Source organism: Pipra filicauda, unplaced genomic scaffold, assembly GCF_003945595.2.
Source record: "Pipra filicauda isolate LSUMZ 115617 unplaced genomic scaffold, ASM394559v2 scaffold460_size520110_pilon, whole genome shotgun sequence".
In the NCBI taxonomy this organism is placed as follows: Eukaryota; Metazoa; Chordata; class Aves; order Passeriformes; family Pipridae; genus Pipra; species Pipra filicauda.
The window spans coordinates 336,915-358,593 of record NW_024104599.1 but is presented as its reverse complement, the minus strand read 5'-3'; the positions used below and the strand labels follow the sequence as shown (position 1 = coordinate 358,593).

General features: G+C 49.6%; 2 protein-coding genes across 8 annotated transcripts; one reads left to right on the top strand and one right to left on the bottom strand.

Annotated features, from left to right (window-relative positions):
- Positions 1–2,096: 2,096 nt before the first annotated feature.
- YOD1 (YOD1 deubiquitinase) lies at positions 2,097–3,717 on the bottom strand. The gene is made up of 2 exons (XM_027717806.2): positions 3,483–3,717; positions 2,097–2,919 (listed from the first exon to the last, which is right to left on the bottom strand). Exons 1-2 carry the CDS (start codon positions 3,688–3,690, stop codon positions 2,213–2,215), a joined length of 915 nt encoding a protein of 304 aa, XP_027573607.1. The 5' UTR covers positions 3,691–3,717; the 3' UTR covers positions 2,097–2,212.
- A 764-nt stretch (positions 3,718–4,481) lies between these two features.
- Positions 4,482–19,897, top strand: PFKFB2 (6-phosphofructo-2-kinase/fructose-2,6-biphosphatase 2). Of its 7 annotated transcripts, none has more exons than XM_027717812.2 (16): positions 4,482–4,585; positions 5,308–5,433; positions 5,547–5,643; positions 5,984–6,050; positions 6,180–6,254; positions 6,380–6,436; positions 6,879–7,003; positions 7,511–7,718; positions 7,903–8,049; positions 9,360–9,464; positions 10,075–10,204; positions 11,278–11,340; positions 11,932–12,005; positions 13,426–13,500; positions 14,805–14,868; positions 16,577–19,897. In XM_027717812.2, exons 1-15 carry the CDS (start codon positions 4,522–4,524, stop codon positions 14,829–14,831), a joined length of 1,440 nt encoding a protein of 479 aa, XP_027573613.1. In that variant the 5' UTR covers positions 4,482–4,521; the 3' UTR covers positions 14,832–14,868; positions 16,577–19,897. The 7 variants fall into 7 exon arrangements, with proteins under 7 accessions (XP_027573613.1, XP_027573611.1, XP_039241983.1 ...); XM_027717810.2 differs by having other exon boundaries at positions 13,426–13,605; XM_039386049.1 differs by having other exon boundaries at positions 13,426–13,605; positions 14,805–14,872.
- Positions 19,898–21,679: the final 1,782 nt, after the last annotated feature.

Here is a 21,679-nt window from a genome sequence, read left to right as displayed (position 1 = left end):
AAGGACACGAAGCTAAAATCTAAGTGTTGCTCCCCGAAGTCAATGCGTTTGCAAACACGGCAGACAATAAATATGGATCTTCCACTCCTGTTTCAAAGACACCCAAAGACACCTCGTGCACCTCTCTGAGGTAGGTTTTTTGTGTCTGTTTTACAGATGGCAAAGGGTGAGGATCAGCTCCTTGCCCAAGGCATCTCACGGCTTCCCTGGGAAAGCTGGGAACACACCTCGGGACTGACAGTCTCTTGGTCTCATTCCTGGACAGGATTTCAGCTCAAGTAGTTATAACACAGTGTAATCTTCAAGTTCCTTTGAACTGGCGGGTATTTCTTTAGGTTTTTAAGCATCAGCTTCTAGAGGGCTGGTTTTAATGTTGGGTTTTTTTTTTTCCTTCTTTTCCTAATGACAGGCTAAAAGCAGAGCGGGGTTTAACACTGGAAGCTAAATGGTTTTCTACAGGAAACTTCCAACAGTGCTATTTTAATACTGAATTAAAACCAAACCTGGTCCATAGTGCTCTTGGTGATTCTAGTCTTTATATCTAATTATTCATGCCTTAATTCAGAAAAGCACTTGTGTAATTATGTTTCTTCTTCAATAAGACCTTCCTGTGTTTCAAGATCCAACCGGGAGCTTTCGCTGAGAACTTCAGTGAAACGTGATTTTTGTGTAGAAAAGGTGGTTCTGCTGCACCACTTTAGTCAGGTGCCTTAAAGAATGGAGGCCTTTAAAACTGGATTTTAGGTTCCACGTGGAAAGTGGGTTTTTTTCTGCCTCAGTCCAAAGACAGATGCACGTTCTTGCTCCCCGTTTTAAAAGTGCAAGGAAGGTCACTCAAGACAGTAACAGAAAAATGGCAGGCAAAGAATATTTTAAAATTCAAGAAACAAGTATGTGTTGCAGGCATTTCAAAGGAAAAAAAAAAATCCCCTTCAGTAATATGCACCTTTACAGCACCTTTTAAAAGACCTCAAAAGCACTTGCAGTTCAGCCTCACAACCCCACTGTGAGGTAAGATATTAAACCCATTTCATCTTCCCTGATACTCAACAGTACAAATACAGCTTATTTTGTTCTGAAATTTCAACTGCACCTTTCATTATCAGAATTAAAAGTCTTGCTACTCTACAGTCACCAGTGATAAAACAAACACATTAAGGCAGAAAGCAGATGAAGAAACTTCAAGCCTCCCTTCTGGCTCAGCACTCTGGCCTTTAAAGGGCAAAACTTATTACCAGCAAAGAGTGAGAACTCAACCTTAAAGTGCTCATAATACAGTATTTGGAACCTGGAACAGCTTTGTAACACTATGGCCATGACTGGCTCCACTCAAGTAAAGTCTGCTTAAATGTATTTAACAGATGCAAATTAAGTCACTTCCCTAACTACTTATTTCCCTCTTGCCATAATTTCCAATACTATTAAGAAGAAGAATACCAAGTATTCCAGGAAAACATGCCTACGTTCTGATGCAGTGTAAACACCAGGGGGGTTGAGAGTTATTTTTTTTCAAGCAACTAAAAACTACCTATGGAGGATTAATAGGTTTATTCAACACTTATCCATCTACTCATTAATTTAAAGAAGGCTACCTTAAAGCTTAGAGGCCACTTCTTTCCCTAAAGTTCTCTTCACACAAACTACAGTCTGCTCCTGATGGTAACATGGTGTAGGGCAGCTCTGAGATCCTCTTTTTACTACAAATTGCATTTTGATGTTGTATTTGCTATTTCTATTACACGAGCAGCTTCTCCTCTGAGAAGTGCTCCCACGTGCAGAGCCTAATTCTTAGTGTAAGTAATGCTGCTATGTGTGTTTCCCAAACCTTTGGATTAATTACTTGGAAAACGTAGAGAGGTTCACTCAGCAACTCAGAGGTGGATTTTACACCAGTGTTGAGCCCGATTGTGTCTGTCTGCTCAGACCACACACACAAAAGGTTATTTCAGGAATCGAGGTGTAGCTGCCCCTGTCCACCACCTGCTATGCGAGGAGATCCCTATTTCCAATCCCCTCTTCCCAAACCTGGCCACCAGGAAGTTAACTTTGCTACTTTGCTTTTCAAGCTTTTCTATTTTTTTTTTTTTTTTTTTTTTTTTTTTTGTCACGAACGGAGTTTTCCTTATGGTTGCAAACAGCTTATCTGGGGGAATCCAGAATCTGATCCTGGACCGGTGAGGTAGTTGATGGAACCATCCTCATGCTGCCCGTGTCACACCTCCCCGAAGTTGGTGTGTCCAGTCTCCTTGGCGTGTTCCCTGGCCTCCAGCTGCCCCGTGAGTCCCTTCTGGCACACCATGCAGCGCAGGGCGAAGCGGTTCACGTCCGTGAACTGCCTCTTCCTCCTGGCCTCGTCCGCCAGCTCCAGGGCCTGCGCCAGCACCACGTCGTCGCTCGTGGAGAAGATGGTCTGGGGGGGAATGTCCGAGTCGGGGATCCGGCGCTCCAGGGGGTCGTAGTGGATCCCGTCGTAGATCAGCAGGACGCGCTTGGCGTAGCCGGCGTCCTCCCCGAAGCGGTCGATGCGCACGGTCTGCGTGTCCACCACGCAGATCTCGCACTGGTAGAACTTGGACAGGATGGACACCTCGATGGCCCCCCCCCAGGTGTCCTCCCTCCTGATCCAGTCACAGTACTCCCTGTTGGTTTTGCCCAGCACGGCCTCGCAGTAGGACTCGGGGTCGCTCGCCACGATCTGGGCGATGAGGTTCCGCATCTCCGGGGCGCAGCCGGGGTCGTACACGCCGCCCTCCACCACGTAGGACACGCTGGTGAACAGGCAGGAATTGTCTGCTGGGACCACCCTCCTGGCCAGCACGGGCACGGCCTCCCTGAGCGGGTGGGACATGGTTCTCTTGGCCACCACAGGCGGGTCGGGGTCGGGCTTGGACGTGTCCTCCTCGACTATGAGGGTGTCACCTGCCAGAGGGGAGACATGGGAGAGGTGAGAGGGACGCGAGCCGGTGGAGTTTAAAGCTGCTGTTAAAACACAACAACACAGCTGTGGTGGTGTTGTTGCTGTTGCTGAGGGTCATAGAACAGAATCGTGGAACCGTGGAATGGTTTGAGTTGGAAGGGACCTTAAAGATCACCCAGTTCCACCCTCCGCTAGCCCAGGTTCCAAGCCCTGTCCAACCTGGCCTTGGACACTTCCAGGGCTGGGGCAGCCACAGCTCAGTATCCTGATGGAAAAGAGCTCTATCCAAGCAGCCGGGGGCAGCACAGCGGCCCCGGGGGGACTCACCTGGCGTGTCCCGGTCCCGTCCCCTCCAGCCCCGCGCCGCTGCCGCCGGACCCCCGGGACGCCGCCAAAGCACCACCGGCGCTCCCCGAGCAGGAAACGCTCCCGAGCCGGGTGTTGACACCTCCCTGGGACAGGAACCGGCCCGACCGCCGGCTGATGACGGGCGTGCGCGCCACGGCCTCTCTAATTAACGTAATTACATTAATTACATCGCTCCCCCTCCCTCCCCCTTCCTCACCCGAGTGGATGCCGAGCTCGCCGAGCCGCCGCTCGCCGTCGCTGAGGTCGAGGGAGCGCGGCGGGAAGCCGAGCAGCAGACGCTGGGCGGGGGCGGGCACGCCGGTGAGCGCGGCCAGCGCGGCCTGCATGTCGCGGAGCGGGGAGTGCGGGGACAGCGCGGGCAGCGCGTGGGACCCGCTGCGGGCCTTGCAGCGCAGCCGCAGCATCGCGGCCCCCGCACCGGCACCGCCGCCCGCCCGCCCCGCCCGCTCTCGCGAGAGCGCGCCGGGGGCGGGGCCCGGAGCGCGGCGGCGGCGCCGGTTGGTTTGCATAGAGGGCGGGGCGCCGCGAGGAGCTCATTTGCATAGCGCCCCCGGCGGCACCGCCCACCTCATTTGCATAAAACAGATCTCTGCGTATGTCTCATTTACGTAACAACGGCGGTACCGCCCATCTCATTTGCATAGCGCTTGGCCACCGTGTATATCACGTTTGCACAGCGCGCGGCGGCAGCGCCGGCCACCTCCTTTGCGTGTCGCAAGGCACCGCCCCCTTGTCATTTGCATAACACGACCACGCCTGTCTTATTTAGATAGCGCGACGGCACAGCCCGTCTCATTTGCATAGAGGCGGGTGCTATGTGGATTCATTTGCATAGTGCGGGGCGACACCGCCCATCTCATTAGCCTCGAGACGATCACGGCGTGCGTCTCATTTGCATAGTGCCGGTTAGCACCGCCCATCTCATTTGCATAGAGAGGGGCAGCCGTGTGTATTCATTTGCACAGCTCGAGGCGTCACCGCCCATCTCATTTGCATAGAGGCGGGCACTGTGTGTAGTTGCACTGCACGCGGTGGCACCGCCCATCTCATTTGCATAACAATGACATAACTTGTATAGCACCGGGGCCCCCCCGCCCACCTCATTTGCATACGGCGCACGCGCGGCGCGGACCCGCTCCCGGCCGCCCCCTTTTTCCCGCGCTCCCGGCGCTCATTTGCATAGCGGATTTGCATCTCGTTTGCATGCGGCGCGGAGCCGCGGCCGTGCCGGAGCCATGTCGGCGGCGCCCCGGGGCTGCGGCGGGGCCCCGCGGGGCCGGACCGGCGAGAAGCAGTGCTGTGAGTAACCCCCGGCCCGCGGCGGGGAGGGATGGAGGGATGGAGGGATGCGGCCTCGTGTCCTTAAGGCAATTAAATATCGGGTGGGGGTTCTGTGTGTGTGCGGAACGCTGCGCGTACCGCGGAGGGAGCCGCGCGCCTTCCCGAAAACGCGTGTTCCTCCCGCGCGGGACCCGCACCGGGGCTGCCCGGACCCTGCCCGCCCTGTCTCCCTCCTCCTCGGGGTCACCTTGCCCCGCTCGCCCCCATCCTCCTGCTCTTCAGCCTCCTGGATACTCTATCCATCCCCATCCCCTGCTTTTCCCCCCAACTTGCCTCCCCCCGGGCATTTTCGGAGCCTGCCCTGGCTGTTTGCTGAGAGAACGTGACCGGTTTGTTAAAAACATCTTTTTAAAAACATCTTTCTTTCGCCCTTGGCGGCTCCTGCCCCGGTCGGTAAATACTTTTAGCGCTAAAAGCCGCGTTTTAGCCCCATTAGGCACCGCTGTTCCTGGTCCGCCTCATTAGCGAACACCTGGGAGACCACAGAGTGGTCACAGCGCTTAATTAGCCGCGAGGACACAGCACGAGCTCATTATGGGATGCGCGAGAGCCCGTTAGGAGATGCACGGAGGTGGTTTGTCCATCCAGAGATGGGGCGGCTTTGGGTCGGGTGTCGCTCTTTGCTCTGCGGTGCCGCTGATGCTGCTGTTTTGGGGTGGGTTTTTTTTTTTTTATTGCAGCATGGGCTTCCTACATGACCAACTCCCCGACCCTGATCGTGATGATCGGGCTCCCCGCCCGTGGCAAGACCTACATGTCCAAGAAGCTCACCCGCTACCTCAACTGGATCGGGGTGCCCACCAAAGGTGTGTGTCTGTGTGAGTGTGTGTGTGAGCATGTTTTTTTGCCCCTTGCTGGGAGATCTGTCAGTGAAATTCCATCAGCCTCACGCCCTCCTCCTCTTCTGTTGTGTGTAAAGTGTTTAATTTAGGGGTGTACCGGCGCGAGGCGGTGAAGTCCTACAAGTCCTATGACTTCTTCAGGCACGACAACAAGGAAGCCATGGAAATCCGCAAGTGAGTTGGTTTTGGGGGCTGGGCTGGGCTGGGGACTCTCAGGTCTTGGCAGGCTCTGTGTTTGAGGAGCACAGAATAACATCTGGTGCCTGTGGAAGCAGGAGGGAACGGCACAGGGATCCTGCCAGAGGGGATGTGCGTGGGAGGGTTGTTGTTCACTTTGGGCTGCGAGTGTCAGGTGATGGAGCAGGTTGTAGATGCAGGTGCCTTGTGATCTCTGGGCCTCTTGGGAAGATGCAGGGGTGGGAGAGAGGCGTTCAAATCCCTCCCTGGTGGTTCAGAGGCTTTGCTGTGGGAATGCTTTCCATGAGCTCTGACAATCCCTGTTTCTATCCCACAGACAATGTGCCTTGGTGGCTCTGGAAGATGTGAAGGCTTATCTGCTGGAGGAGTGCGGGCAAATAGCTGTAAGATTCCTCTGCACCAGAGTTTTCCATTGGGGTAGTTCAAAGCTGCCCAGGGTGTTTGGGGACCTGACTTGGGGCTGGTTTAAAAGTCTCAGTTAAATTTGCTTATTGCTACTCGTTTTCTGATAGGTGTTTGATGCCACCAACACAACTCGAGAGCGACGGGACCTGATCTTAAATTTTGCTAAGGAAAATGCTTTCAAGGTGGTGCTCCTGTGTTTGATTTGTGGTTGCTGCACCCAGGGACACTGTGGCTCCCCGGGGCAGCAGCTCTCGAGTGGAGTGGAGTTCTTGCCTCTCTGAAATGTGCTTCCCTGCCTTCTCCCTAGGTGTTTTTTGTGGAGTCTGTCTGTGATGATCCGGAGGTCATTGCTGCCAATATCCTGGTGCGTGCTGCCTTTTCCAGGCTCAGCTGCTGTGGGAACTCAGTGCAAGGTCATGGGCTCTGGTGGCTTAGGGGGATTGTCTGCAAATGCCTCGCTCTTCCATTTCACCTTGGGAACAGGCAGCTGGGGTTTGCAGGTTTATAAAAAGCTAAAGGAGCCATCATGTGAGAATGTGGAAATCAAATGAAGCTGAGGAATGTTTGACCTTGAAGTGTTATGTGTTGGTGAGGGAGGGCAAAGCTCACAGTGTGTCTGCCAGGGCCAAGCACTTCAGTGCCTTCAGAGTCACCCTTTGTTTCCTCTCCAGGAGCAGGTTTTTCCTCAGGGCAGCGTCAAACAATGTGGATTTGTTGCAAAAGAGAAGAATAACCTTATTCAGCGTTGCTTTTGTTCCCCCTTGAGTTTGCTTTGCTCTCACAAAGCCACTCTGTGTGTTGACCAGGAGGTGAAAGTTTCCAGCCCCGACTACCCAGAGAGACACCGAGAGAACGTGATGGACGATTTCCTGAAGAGGATAGAGTGCTACAAGGTCACCTACCAGCCTCTGGATCCCGATGCTGATGACAAGTAAGGAAATCCCTGGGCTGCACTTTGTGCTCGGGCACACGAGCTGCCTTGCTGTCTGTGGCTCAGGACACTCCAGTGTGTCTGCTGGAGCCTCTGCTCTCCCAAAGTGTGACTCTGTGAAGGTGATATCACGGGTCCTGAGTGATTTGAAAGGATTTTTTTCTCTAGTGGGATCGCAGAATCACAGAAAGGTTTGGGTTGCAAGGCACCTTAAAGATCACCTTCCCCTATCCCAGGTTGCTCCGAGCCCCGTCCAACCTGGCCTTAAACACTTCCAGGGATGGGGCAGCCACAGCTTCTCTGGGCAACCTGTGCCAGGGCCCCACCACCCTCACAGGGAAGCATTTTGAAGCCCAGCAGTTCAGTGTCTCTCCTGTCTGCTGGAGTGACCAGGGGCAGTGCTGGTGCCTTTCCTAGAGCATAAATAGCTGGGTTACACCCGCAGGTGGCACGTGCTTCGTTTGTAAAACCAGTCGTGTGGGTGTTCTTATTTTATGTTGACTCCAGAGATCTTTCCTTCATTAAAGTGATCAATGTGGGCCAGCGGTTCCTAGTAAACAGAGTCCAGGATTACATCCAGAGTAAAATCGTCTATTACCTAATGAACATTCATGTCCAGCCACGCACCATCTACCTTTGCCGACATGGTGAGAGTGAATATAACCTTGTCGGCAAGATTGGTGGGGATTCTGGTCTGTCACCTCGTGGGAAGCAGGTATGTGCCTGGCAGCACCTGGTTGCTGTGTCTGTGTTGTGTGAGCAGGGTCAGGGCCGGGCCCTGCGTCCCCCCCTGCGCGGGGCAGCCGGATCTTGCCGCGACCGCCACGGGCCCTTGAAATGATGCTTTTAACTACCCTGCTCTCCCTCCTAACCTCCCCTGAGCCTTCTGCTTCTCCCAGTTTTCCCAAGCGCTGAAGAAGTTCATTGAGGAGCAGGAGATTGTGGACCTGAAGGTGTGGACGAGCCAGCTGAAGAGGACGATCCAGACGGCCGAGTCCCTGGGGGTCCTGTACGAGCAGTGGAAGATTCTCAACGAGATTGATGCTGTGAGTGAAGTGCTGGTCAATCCCTTTGGCTTTTCTAGGTGGAAAATAACGTTTAAAAAACAAATTCATCATGATAAAATCACCTGTTTTCTGTTTATTTATTTATATATCGTGGACCCCAGCCGTCATGATGAGGTTTGGGATGGTTTTGATGCTGTGAGTGAAGTGCTGGTCAATCCCTTTAGTTTTTCTTGGTGGAAAATTATGTTTAAAAAAACAAATTAATCATGATAAAATCACCTGTTTTCTGTTGGACCCCAGCCGTTGTGATGAGGTTTGGGATGGTTTTGGTGGTGTGAGTGAAGTGCTGGTCAATCTCTTTGGCTTTTCTAGGTGGAAAATAACGTTTGAAAAACAAATTCATCATGATAAAATCACCTGTTTTCTGTTTATTTATTTATATATCATGGACCCCAGCCGTCATGATGAGGTTTGGGATGGTTTTGATGCTGTGAGTGAAGTGCTGGTCAATCCCTTTAGTTTTTCTTGGTGGAAAATTATGTTTAAAAAAACAAATTAATCATGATAAAATCACCTGTTTTCTGTTGGACCCCAGCCGTTGTGATGAGGTTTGGGATGGTTTTGGTGGTGTGAGTGAAGTGCTGGTCAATCTCTTTGGCTTTTCTAGGTGGAAAACAATGTTTAAAAAACTCAAATTAATCATGATAAAATTACCTGTTTTCTGCTTATTTGTTTATATATTGTGGACCCCAGCTGTCGTGATGAGGTTTGGGATGGTTTTGGTGGTGTGAGTGAAGTGCTGGTCAATCCCTTTGGCTTTTCTAGGTGGAAAATAACGTTTGAAAAACAAATTCATCATGATAAAATCACCTGTTTTCTGTTTATTTATTTATATATCGTGGACCCCAGCCGTGGTGATGAGGTTTGGGATGAGTTTGGTGCAGGGCTGACAGTGTTTGGAGCTGCCAGACCTTGCTGGGGATGTTCCAGCTGGTGTGGGGGAAGAAAATAACACTGAACATCCGAAGCATCTGTCACACCCTGCTGGGTGGGCAAAGGTTGCTGCTCCCACTCTGGTTCTCTCAGGAAATTGCAGGGCTGTTGCTGTGGAAGTAAAGGCTCCTTTTCATCCCTGGCAAACGTGGGTTTTGAGATAAAACCAAAACCCGTCCTCTTCAAACCACCCTTGGTACACAGACTGAGAGCGGGGCTGTGTCTGATGCAACACCTGACATTTCCATCACACAAAGGGATCCCTGATCTCAGCCTCCTGCTGCTCCTTCCTTCCTGCTGGGTTGTTGGACCTCTGTTGAAGGGAGGTTTGTGGTAACAAGTCTGTCTTCCCTCAGGGGGTCTGTGAAGAGATGACCTATGCAGAAATCGAAGCCAAGTATCCAGAAGAGTTTGCAATGAGGGATCAAGAGAAATACCTTTATCGCTATCCTGGAGGCGAGGTGAAAACCTTTAACAAATAACAATAATACACAGTACAGTAAAACAAATGTGTAGAATTGAAAGATTTGACTCCATTTTAACTTTTTCTGCCAATATTTACGTGAGAAACCGAAGGCATTAGGATGCCTAGTTCTCTTTTTGAGGGAAGGTTTATTGATATCCACGCTGTGGTGTGCAGGTGATGCTTCCAATCAATTAATTGGGCTGCTTGCTGAGTCCTGGGATGCTTCCCTTGGACACAGAGGGGGTTTGGCCAAGGCCTGAATTGTCACTGAAAAACCACCTGGGAAAGGAAATGATTGTGGTTGTGGTCTGGAGTTTCTGGGTTTACTTCACAACCTGTTTAAATGAATCATTTGCTATTTTATTTGGGTTTTTTTCTTACTTCACTCCTTGAGTTACCAATAATCTGAATGCTCCCACAGTCTGAGGGCTCTGACACTAAGTTTCACCTTCTGCTGTTTGTTTTTTTTTTAAACTATATTTACCACATCATCCAGTTGATACTTTAACTGATATTTTCCTGAATGTGACACTGCTAATTGCCACTTCTGCTCTAACCCTCTGTTTACAAAACCCCCCTTGAAGAATTCCTGGTTTCTTTTCCAGTCCTACCAGGACTTGGTCCAACGCCTGGAGCCAGTAATTATGGAGCTGGAACGACAAGGCAACGTCCTCGTTATCTCCCACCAGGCAGTTATGAGGTGCCTGTTGGCTTATTTTCTTGACAAGAGTGCAGGTACAAAAATAAATGAATGATTCTGGGGGCTGGCTTCTCTCACTGCTTCCTTCACAGGGTTTTTGGGAGGGTGGCTTGTAATTGCTGGTTTGATTTTTTTTTTTTTTTTTTTTTTTTTTTTTTTTTTTTTTTTTTCTTTCTACAAGGGATGAGCTGCTTAAAAAAAGAAGGAAAGCAAACGTTTCAGAAATGCTTTAACCATTGCATTTCAGCAGTGCAGTGGTGGGAGAAATGCAGATTTTTCTTGCTCAGCTGTTGGTTCTGGAGCTGTTTTCAGCAGTAGCACTCACAGAATGTGTAGGGGACTATTTGTTTTTTTAATGTAAAGTTTTTTGTGATGGCTCAGTAGCCTGGAAGGGTTGGCAGGAGGGCTCCATCCCTGGAAATGCTGATCCCTTGCATGGCACACACACCTGGAAGTTACTTCCAGTCTGCTTCAAGCTCCTTTATGAAGCTCCAGTGAGTGGCACTAGAGTTCAATAAAACTTTTTAATGAGGTGGATAAGCTTCTAATAAGGTTTATAAACTTTCAAACCAGTTTCAAATGAAGCTCCTGTGGGTCTGCAGCAGCTCTTGCTGTGGTGATTTCCCACCCCTGTGCTGCTGGAGAGGTTTCCTCTGGCTGGAAGTGAAATCAGGGAATTGTTTAGGTTGGAAAAGAACTTTTAGATCATTGAGTTCGATCCTTAACCTGCCAATTATTGGAGGATCCTGAGCCAGCTGGGCCTCAAGGATGGCTGTACTTTGCCAGACTGGGCTACAGTGTTATTTCCAAGTAGGATTTTTTTTATTTCTGTCTATCTCTCTGGTGTAGATGGCTGAATGTCTGGGTACCATCCACACTCCCTAATCCCTAGATGGCTTCCAGAACACTTTTCATCCAACCAAAGAATGGTTTGGGTTGAAGGGACCCTTAAAAGGGTCTGGTCCAACCCCTCTGTGAGGAGCAGGGACACCCTCAACCAGACCAGGGCTGGTCCCATCCTGCTGCTGTGGGGCTGGGGAGGGGACAGGGGGGCTGTGGCATCACCTGCCTGGGCACAGGTGACCCCATAACACCTTCTTTGTCCTAGATGAGCTGCCCTACCTGCGCTGCCCCCTCCACACCATCCTCAAGCTCACTCCTGTTGCCTACGGTAAATAGTGGCTTTATTTTCATTTTTTTCCCTGGTTTGTGTGTGTGGATCTGATGGGCAGGGCTGTGTCCCTGTGTGGCAGCACCTGGCCATGCTGTAAAAGGGAATTATAAACTGGTTAACATATAAAAGGTTAACATATACCTGGTTAACATATAAAAGGTTAACATAGGAAAGGGTTCTGGGGCGTGGGGGTGTTGGGGGAACAGTCAGGAGGGAGATGTGGGGGTGAAGGGTGTTCTCCCCTGGCCTCTCTTGTAAACAAGTGATAGTTGTGGGTTTTCCCTGTGGATGAGGGAGGCTGTTTGTGCCTCCAGATTTGGGGTGCAGTCAGTAAAAATGGCTTTTCTGTTCAGACCCGTAGCCCAAATAACCCAGGGCTGTGCTCTCACAGTCAAAGCCACAGAGTAGTTAATTCTGTAAAATTCTGTTTGTAGGCTGAACCGTGTATTTATTTATGAGCTGGTTTATTTTAAAACAATAAAATAATAAATTTATTCCTTCTCACTTTCCATGCTGTTTTCAATATTAAAAAAAAAATTGCTTATTTAGTAACTTACTCATAAAAACTCCTCTTCCTTTTTGCTAAAGGTTGTAAAGTGGAGACCATAACCCTGAATGTGGAAGCAGTGAACACCCACCGTGACAAACCCTCCCTGAACTCAGTAAGTCTTGGTGCACACAGCTGGCTTTTTACCTTTTGCAAAAATAAATCACTGAACTGAGACTCCTAAACACCTGCTAGAAATGGCTGATGGGCTTTCAGTGAGCAGAAACTCACTTCATAATAATCCCCAGAAGCAGAATTAATTGTAGGCAGAGTTAATATGCTTCCCAGGCCAGGGGGGAGATTTTTCCAGAGCTATTGTAGGAAGCAGAATGGACAAATTTAGGACATAGATTTTTAAATTCCAGGTCTCGTTCTCAGTTTTCAATGAGGTGTTTGTTGGTGGTGCTTGTTCATATTAACTGTGATGATTTCAAAAAGACTTGCCAAAAGGTTTAAAGTGGATTTATCTCCTCATCTTGATGAGTTTTCTCTCTCTGAAATCCTCTCCCATTATTTAAATAACTGACCATGCACCTTGTTCAGCAAAGTATGGAACTTGCTAAATCCGTGGAAGTTGCTGCTATTTTAGGTTCTTGCTTTTGCAAACCCTCTTTTGCAGAGGGACTGGTCTGTCAGGGAATGCCTCAGTCATTACCTCTAATTAGCTCCCCCAATTAAAGAGCACAAACCAGCTCTGCTCGGCTGGTTCACAGGGAATCTAAATACATCACATTTCAAGTGGTTTTGGTATATTTAGGCTTTTAGCTGCCTCTTGTTGTATTTTATAAAGAGCTATTGGGCTGATTGCCTGGGATATGGTTATTTTTTTGTCCCTGATGCCAAGGGAGTGGAGAAACTGGGAACCTGCAGCTGTGGCTGGAGGGTTTGTGGAGCTCAGTCCAGCTGAGTGCAAATGCTAAAAATGAGGATATTCAGCAAGATTTCTGTGGCTGGTCCCGTGCTGGTGGTTTCCAGTTGGGCACTGTCCCCGCTCATGGCAGGGGACAGGACTAGATGATGTTGGAAGGTCCTTCCAACCCAAACCACTCTGGGATTTATCACTTTTGCAACTCATGTGTGATCCCTGAGTTGAAATAATTGGAAAACTTGGAGGTTATTTCTGTTCTTTGCTTTGCTTGGGCATCACTGCTGCTTTGGGGGGAAAAGAAGCACAGAGAAGGGAGAGGCTTCTATTTGCTTATTTTTTTTTTTGCCCTTCCTTTAAATTGATCGATAAATAAATAAATCCCCCAAACCCAAACAAACCCAGACAGAGCCACCTAAGCAAAACAAAAATGCCAAAAGGAAGTAAAACCGCTAAAAAAAAACACTTTCCAGTTGTCTCCAAGCCGGATTTAGTTGTTTCCAACACTGGTGCTCAGCTGGGGGAGGCACAACCCGGAGTGGGGTCACCGAGCCACTGCCCCACTGAGGAGAGATTCAGGGCGGGGATGCCGGAGGTGTGTGATGTGCTTTTAAACTGTGGTATCCCCCTTTTCATTCCTTGTGTGATTCCCTCCGTCTGGGATCATCAGAGGGAGCTCCCCAGCAGCCAGAGCCCTGTCAGGATGAGGAGGAACAGCTTTACCCCGCGGGCCAGCGCGGACACGGTAAAGCGCCCGCGGCACCACAGCCTTGGGAGCAAACCTCTCGACCTGCTGGGGCCTTTTCCATCCCTGGAAGCTCGAGATGGGGCTGACCAGCTGCAGCTGGAAGTCAGTGTCCAGGTGGTACCTTCCCTGTGCTCCCCCTGCCCACCACCATCCGGGCTGTGCGTGGTCCTCTCCGAAGTCCAGACCGTTCCCGGGGTGTTGAGCGCTGTCTCTGCATGGAAATCATCCTGGATTGGACTCCCTTCACAAAAAAAATCACAAAAAACAACCCCCACTAAAATGTGAACATCCCCCCCCCTCCATGAAACTAAAATTCTGGTGCCACAGGCTTTCAGAATCAGGCTCTGTGCAGGCAAGTTTCCCTCAGTGCCACAGGGTGGTTAATTCTGGGTAGGATCTTGCTTTCTGGCTAAAACCTGATTGGAAGGAGTTACAAATACCCTCTTTGTCCCGATTTTTTTACTTCAGCCAAGTGTTGCTCCAGCCCCAGAGCAACTTGGTAGGAAATCTTTGCCTCTGGGATTTTATTGGTGCCCATTTCCCTGCAGATCCCAACGTCAGCAGCCTCTTGAGCAAAGTCTGGGCCCTTTGGGTGCCCAAATTGCAGCAGTTTGAGGTTATAAAATACTCCTGGATATTTTAGAGGTTGGAGTTTTCCAAGCTCTTCAGTGAGCCCAGCTTCTTGTTCTCCTCCCTGTTAGAAGAGTAAGAACCCAGGGAGTAAAAGAAGGGGTGATACAACACCAGTGTTTTCATACTTGGTGAGGCTTGACTTGGGCATCTCCAAAATCCCGGGGCTCCAGTGGGAAGTGGGCTTTGTGTTGGGGTGGGTTTGTCCCACAGCAGGTGTGGATGAGGAGCCTGGGCTGGAGAGGACCCAGACAGCTCATGGTCTGAATTTGGGGGTGTTTCCAACTGGGCAGTCCCAGGCTGGGGATCCCCAGCCCAACTTCTCCCAGTTTGCAGTTGTGATCTGGAAGCCCTGACAGCTCTGGGATGGAGGAGTATTTAGTCAGCCCTGGGTTCTGGGGCTGTGAGGGCTGTAGGGATTGTGCTGTCCTGGGATCTCTTGCCTGGATGGAGCCCTTGGGATGAGCAGTGGAGTGAGGAGGTGTCCAGGTGCTGAGCACACAGTGTCCATGCCTTGTATCAGCTCCTGCTGTGATACAAGCCTGCCCTGGGCTAACATGAAATTTTGGGGATGCTTCACTTCTTCCCTCATTTGCTTTGCTGCTTTTACTCTTTAAACCTCCTTTAAAACCCACTGTGAGCTCTCCTGTGCTTCTCTCTTTCCTTTGCAGCCTCCAGTGGGAAATGCTTCCCCCTGAGAACCACTGAAAGCAGCTTGTGTGTGCTCTCTTTTGGGTTAGTAAGTAGGACTTCTCTTGATTAATGTTGCATGGAAACCACTTTGGGCAAAGGCAAATGGAGCAGAAGGGAATATTTTGCTGTATAAAATCTGCCTTTAAGGGGGACAACAGTGGGGGAGGAATATATTGCCCTGCTGAGCCCACTGATCCAGGGGCTCCAACTGGGTTTACTGGTGCTTTTGGTGGGTGTTTGAGCCAGAGCTTGTTCCATCCCTGGGCCAGGACATGGGATGGCTCCACAGTGGTGCTGCTGGGCCGAGCCAGGGGAGCAGTGCAGGGTCCCACGTGTGTCTCCCCTCTGCCTGGGTGTGGTGCTGGTTGTAGGGATTTCGCAGGAGGCACTGGAATGTGGTCTGGGGGGCTTTTGGGCAGATCCTCTTGCTCCTGGTGCTGTGGTGTCAAAGGGAGAGCTGGGATTAGGGCAAGAAAGTAAAGCAGTAGCTGGCTCAGTTTCCGGATGTCAGGGTTGAGAGAGGATTCCAGTTTGGGAGGGGATTTTCTCCTTCCTGTTCCACCCTGGCAGGGTGGTCCCCATGGAGAGGGGCCAGAGGACTTGACTCCTCTCTGCCAGGTGAGGAAGGCTCAGCCTCTGCCTCTGTACCTGAGAAACTCCTGCTGGAATTAATTTGGCTGTTTGGATATATATCTTTTTGTTTTATTTGCATTTTGCCCTTGAAGTGAAACTCTTCCAACAGTTTTCTCAATGTGGCTGTTCTGTCTCTCTCTATCATTGGTATTTACAAACATATTATGGCACACAAGCCATGCCCAGAGAAACTGTGGCTGCCCCATCCCTGGAAGTGTTGGACAGGGCTTGGAGCAACCTGGTCTACTGGAAGATGTCCCTGCCCATGACAGGGGGTTGGAACGAGATGATTTTTAAGGTCCCTTCCAACCAAAACCATTCTGTGTTTCTATAATTTATTTTAATTTTTTTTTTCAATTGTAAATAGAAAATATGTAGGGTCTGGATTTCCTGCCTGGTGGATTTTAAGTGTTGATGCCTCATGTTAATTGTCAGCAAAATGCCTCCAAAGCTGTGCTATTTTTTTTTTCTTTATTGCAAAACAGAGCTGGTCAGGTAATGACAAATTGCAGATGCTGATTCACACATGGGTTTGCAGTCCCAAAGTGCTGCATCTGAGCAGGCACTTGAGCCCTGTGAGGATTTTCTTTGCCCTGAGACATTGCATGAAGGGCAGCTGTGGGAAATCCAGGCTGTGATTTGTGCTGACCTGAGCGTGCTCCTGCTGCCTGTTGGACCCTAAATGAGGCAGTGGAAGAAATTTTATCAAAACTATAAGTATTTATTGTGGTTAATATGCAAAATGATCGCTGTAATGGTTCTGGTGTTGTTCTGGAAGTGTGTTTTCCTATGGAGAAGGTAAATAAAAGTGAGTAACCAAGCTGCTTCATTACTCCTGAGGTTCCCCACTGAGCTTGTGTGATCTCAGGCTGTGATGGGGGGCTTGGCAAGAGGATAAAGGGTGATGCAAAGTGTGAAACAGCTCGTTGTGTGTTTGGCTGGGAGTAAATAAGTCAATCCTCAGGTGGTTCCTGTCACATAAGAGCAATTCCCTGGAGCTGGTTGGATCCTCCTGTCAGTGTGTCCGTCCATCCCCGGCGCTGAGCTGAGCTGTCACCTGCTTTACCATCTCCTGACTTCCTTGGTGTGACCTCAGCTCTTTATCTTTTCTTTGCAGAGAGTGGCCCGTTTAACAGTGTAGAGGTTCGTGCTTTCCCCTTGGATCCTGCTGGGAATTCCATGGCCAGGAGGAGCCCTGGGACTGGAGCATCCCCGGAGCACAGTGAGCCCCTTCGGCCAGTACTCGCCTTGAACTGAGTTCTTAGAGTTTTTAGAGTGTCTTTGCCTGTGTCTTTTCTTTCCAAATGCTGGAATATCTGTCCATGAGACTGGAGAAAATTCATTTATGGAGCTTTTTCAAGCTGCTTTTAATGAGCCAACGTGTCCCTGGGCTTTTGGGATTTTTTCCTCCTGGTTAGATGCCAAAACTAACCACAGTGTGATGACAAAAGAGTCATGTTCTTACTGGCTGAGGCAGATTTTCTTTGGAAAAGGCACTATCAGACAAAATCCCCGAGTTTTTATTTATCTGTTACCATTTCCAAGTTATTTCCAAGTTCAAGCACAATTATTGTGTTGTTCAGCCATCCAAAGAGCTCCAGTTTAACTTGGCTTCCAGAACTGCTGATGTGAGTCCCCCAGTCTGAGCCTGTTCCTTTGCTTGGGAAGGCTTTTGCTTGGGATGTAACACACAGCACATCCCATTTCCAGGTCAGCACATCCCACGGGATGCCTCCTGTGAGGGACAGATGGGAATAAAACCTCCTGTCCCTCTCTGGAAGCAGCACAGCTACCAGTGCTTTTAAATCCCACCTCAAGCCCTACTTTAGATTTGCATCCTGACCTAAATCTCATTTCCTCTCTCATTTTTCCTACATTTTGTGGATGGTTTATCTGTTACCCCCAAAAACATGGCTCTGCTTAGTGACTGGGAACAGTGGAGCCCTTGGGCAGGGTTTGGAGGAAGCACAAGATTTTTACCAGTTGGCTTTTTAATATACCAAATTTTAGGCCCACAACAAGCTTTTAACTTGCTTGTGAATCAGCTGTGAATGTTACCCATGTCTAATGCTGCCTTTCACATTTTAAGCTGTTTTTTTAGTGTTTAGAGCACACGTGGTGCAGCTGTGTCTGGCTGTGTCTGACTTAAATCCCCCTCAACCCCCAAATTTACAGTTTTCTCCCTCAAGCCTTGACTTCCATTTTGCCAAACTCCCATTTTACCCCACTCCAGCTGTTCTTGCAATAAGGGCAAAACCCTCAGGTTGGATGAAGAAAGGAGCGTTTGGGTACAGAGCAGGAGGCTGTTCTGGACCTGCTGTTTCCAGTTGACTCCAGGATTTATCTGAGCAGTTCTGAGACCCAGAAGTTGCTTATTTTAAATGTGTAAATAAATGCTGGATATACCCACAGTTAGGGAAATCTGTGCCCTGGCTGTGGAGGAGCTCAGCAGCCCCGAAGCCTGAGGCTTTACCTGAGCATTTTGAGCTCAAACCTGGTTGTTTTAAGCACTCCCAGAGCTTGAATTTGATAAAACTGAGTTAGAGAAGACCAAGGCACTAATCCTGACCCCTTAGGATTCCTGAGGAGCAGAAGCACGTCATAATCTAAAGCAGTTGTGCCACAGGGAGAGGAAATTCGGTGGCGAGAAATTGAATTTTAGTGGTTTTGCTCCTCAGGCTTTTCCCCCCCAGGGGGCAGGTTTGCTTCAGCCATCCAGCCTTGGGTTTTAAACGTTTTTGTGCTTAGGAATAAGCTAGAAAAAAAAGAAAAAGATGTTGAAGGAAGAGATTTAGAGCCTGTCCATGATAGTTTTTTTGCTGTCACACTCCAAAAAAAGCTCTAAACGCACAAACCCGCCCGTGTCGGGCTGGCAGCTCCCACCAAAAAACCTCCTGCTCTGTGTGGAAAAACTGAAAAAAAAAAAAAAAGGGGTAGAAAATGTACTGTAGGGTGTTTACGCACAACATGCTGTGATAACTTGTTAAAGAGTTGATTATGTTCGTTGTCATCGAGTAGTTAATGATTGTAAGGAGACAAAAATATATATTTTTACCCGCCGGGATTTGTGAATGTGGCTGTTCGTGTGTTGGTGGTCGTGGCTTTTTTTTTTTTTTAATCACTGCTAAAAAAATCAGGGCTAACTGCTAAAAAAATCAGTTTGGATCAGTGGCTGTGGGGGTCCCTTATTCCCATGGAGTGGGTCCTTGTTTTGTGTCCATGGGATGGAGCTTCAACCCTTCCCTGCTCACAGCAGTGTTTGTGCCTCGGTGCTTTAATTAAAGCCTGACTTGAGCCTTTTCCTCCTGCATTTTAGCCTTTGAAAGGCATGTGTTTTTAAAACATAGGTGTCCAGAGCAGAGCAGCAGCAGATTTGTGGTCAGATCATTGCCCTGAGGTTGAATCATACCCACTGTGCCAGGTCCTGCTGAGCCCTGAGTGCAGGGCCGGGGTGATGCCAGTGAGCCCACACGTCTCCTGGCAGGTGCCTGTGCCAGGTATTTCCTTGAAATCACCTGATTTCCTTGGCACTGGGCGTGCAAATACCCCGGATAAACAACAATTGCACAATGGGGTTGGGGTTTTTTTTCGATACTTTTGATTGAACAGGATTTAGCAGCAGCTTGTGCTGTCAGGGGGGAGCAGAGCTGGTGTCGTGGGCTGGGCAGGTGGAGGTGTGGTGGGTTTGGAGGTGTGAATGTTGGCCTGGCACCTTGGAGAGCATTTTACCATGAGGAAGGGGGTTTTCTGCAACCCTGTGATTTTTCTGCCCTTGTGTTTGGTGGTGGTGGCTGCTGTCACCTTCAGTGGGCAGTGGCAGGGCCACCCGTGGGACTAATGGGTCACTGCAGAGAAAAACGATCACTCTGGCAAAAAACCTGCTCCATCTCTTCTGCCAGCAGTGGGGAAAGCTGGAAAACGGGCAAAAAAATGCTTAAACCCAGCCTGGGTAGCTTATTTGTGTACACTGGCTGTGACCTTGGAGCTGCCACCTCTGTCAAGCATCCCCTTCTTGGCAGTGGGTGATGGTGGGGAAGCCTGGCCCTGGTGCCAGGTGGACAAGGAGCAGCTGTGGGATGAGAGGCATCAGCAGCAGCATGGCCAGGACCCACCTGGCCTGGGGAGATGTCCCCAACCCTCACCCTGTGCCCCTCTGGAAGGTGCTGGGGGAGCACTGCCGGTGCCACCTCCCCCTGTCCCCGCTGCTCCTCGGTCCCTGAGCGCTGTTGGCAGGCTGCCTCTGTATTTAGTGTTTGCTGATGTGGATGTCACCCATCTGCTTGTAAACTTCCCTGCTCTGCTGCCTTCTAATGTGGTTTTTTTTAGGTTTAAAAAGCTGCAGTGTATGTCAGCTTGTGCTGTATGTTGTGTACTCTGTGCACTTGGGCATAAAGAGCCATCAGCCTCTATTTACAATAAAGAGATTTAAAAAAACACAGATCATTTCCTCTGTTCTTTTCCATTGTTTGCTTTAACTGCTCACAGTGTGCTGGTTTTCTGAGACAGTGGTGAATTCAGGGAGTCTCTGGAATGTGTTTGGAGAAAGAGGGTCTGCAGGGGCGGGCAGGTGTCCCTGGGCTTTGGGGTTTGAGTTGAAAATGGGGAATCTTACACCCTGGTGCTGTTCCCCTTCCCTCATCATTAAGGGTGTTTTTGTTGGAGCTATTGGAATTCAGATATTCAGGGGTTTTATGGAGCTGTTAGGGCAGGAATGCTTTTTTTTAAAGCACATCTCTTTTTTTAGGAGAAAAAAAGACATCAAGAGGAGCAACTGGTGTGACTCTGATTTCCAGCTGGAAACCAGCTGGTCCTAAAGGGACCAAAACTCTTTTTATCCTGTTTATGCCACTCCAAGCTGTGGGTTGAGGAGGTCTCAGGGTTGTTCAGCAGCTGCCAGAGCAGGAGGTGGTTTTTTTGTGTGGCTGATGCCCACGGCACCCTGTGCAGATGCTGAAAGACCTCCTGTGTGCCCCTGGGGGAGCTGCTGATGTTTGGGCCCACAAACTGGCTTGTTCTGGGCCATTTGGAAAAATAGAAATCCGGGAAGCCTATGTTTGTGTTTGTGATTAACTGGATTCCTGTAAATATTTTGTAGATGTCAGTGCCTGTTGTGAGCAAGTCTCTGCTCATGCAGCCTCCTGTTGTGTTCTGCAGAGAAGGAACTAAACCAGGTGAACTTCAGGTGAACTTCAGCAAGGTAATATTAATATACCCCACTCAGGGTAGGGATGTGGTAAATTGTTCAGGCAAAACCCTGTCAGATTTGGTAGAACAAACAAATACCTGCAAGAAGCACAACCTGGGGTAAGAAGTCCATCACCAAATTGATGGTGACTCCAGCCTGGATGAAGCTGTGGAGCCAAAGGAGCAAGTGGTGACAACTTCTACCAAAAAGTTGGTACTGGAAAAGGACCCACCAGCAAGAGCTGGATTCAGGAACAGCTTGCAATGAGCTGAAGGGCATCTGAGTTTTCATCAAGGCCAGGTTGGATGGGGCTTGGAGCAACCTGGGCTAGTGGAAGGTGTCCCTGCCCATGGCAGAGGGTGGGACAAAATGAGGTTTAAGGTTCCTTCAACCAAGCCACTCACTGATTCTGTGGCCCTGGGTGTTTGGCTCTGAGTGATGCTCCCTGGGGCCTCACACCCTGCTGAGCTCCAGCTGCTGGGGCTTTCATGGGAAGGGGTGGAGCTGGTTGAAGAAACCACTTTTTGAATGCTGGCCATGGGCTTCTGAGGTCAGAAGGGATGAACTCATGGTTGATGTGTCCCTCTTGAGGAGACCCCCACAGCATGCCTGAGGTCCAGCACTGGCTGTGTGCCATTGCTGCCCGGTGGGGCAGCTCAGCAAGGATCATTTCAACAAAGACTTGGCAACTCCACACAATAAACCAAACAATTTCAACATCTGCTTGGGTTGCATTCAGTTTTTCTCGTGTTTTGCTTTGTGGGTTGAATAAACTACTTCCTTCTTGCTCGGGAGGAGTTAATGATTTATGGGTCAGCTGGCATGACCCCGGGTTCTGCAGAATTCTGCAGAAAGCTTTTCTCCATGGAGCCATAACTGAGCATGTAGGCGGATCATGACTCCTCCTTTAGCTGTGCCTGGAGCCAGGGGACTGGATGGGAACAGTCACTGCTTTGTCTTGGAAGTGCTGAACGCTCCAGGTCTCCATCTCCTGCCTCCACACCTCCAGGTAAGACAACTCGGAGCCACAGAGCT

Excerpts from the sequence above, each read along its gene's own strand:
- YOD1 (XM_027717806.2), bottom strand. The coding sequence starts at position 3,690 with ATGCTGCGGCTGCGCTGCAAGGCCCGCAGCGGGTCCCACGCGCTGCCC. Across the intron at positions 2,920-3,482 it reads CGAGCTCGGCATCCACTCGG|GTGACACCCTCATAGTCGAG; the intron begins GTGAGGAAGGGG and ends CCCCTCTGGCAG.
- PFKFB2 (XM_027717807.2), top strand. The coding sequence starts at position 4,522 with ATGTCGGCGGCGCCCCGGGGCTGCGGCGGGGCCCCGCGGGGCCGGACC. Across the intron at positions 4,586-5,307 it reads GACCGGCGAGAAGCAGTGCT|CATGGGCTTCCTACATGACC; the intron begins GTGAGTAACCCC and ends TTTTTATTGCAG. Across the intron at positions 9,465-10,074 it reads ATCGCTATCCTGGAGGCGAG|TCCTACCAGGACTTGGTCCA; the intron begins GTGAAAACCTTT and ends TTTCTTTTCCAG.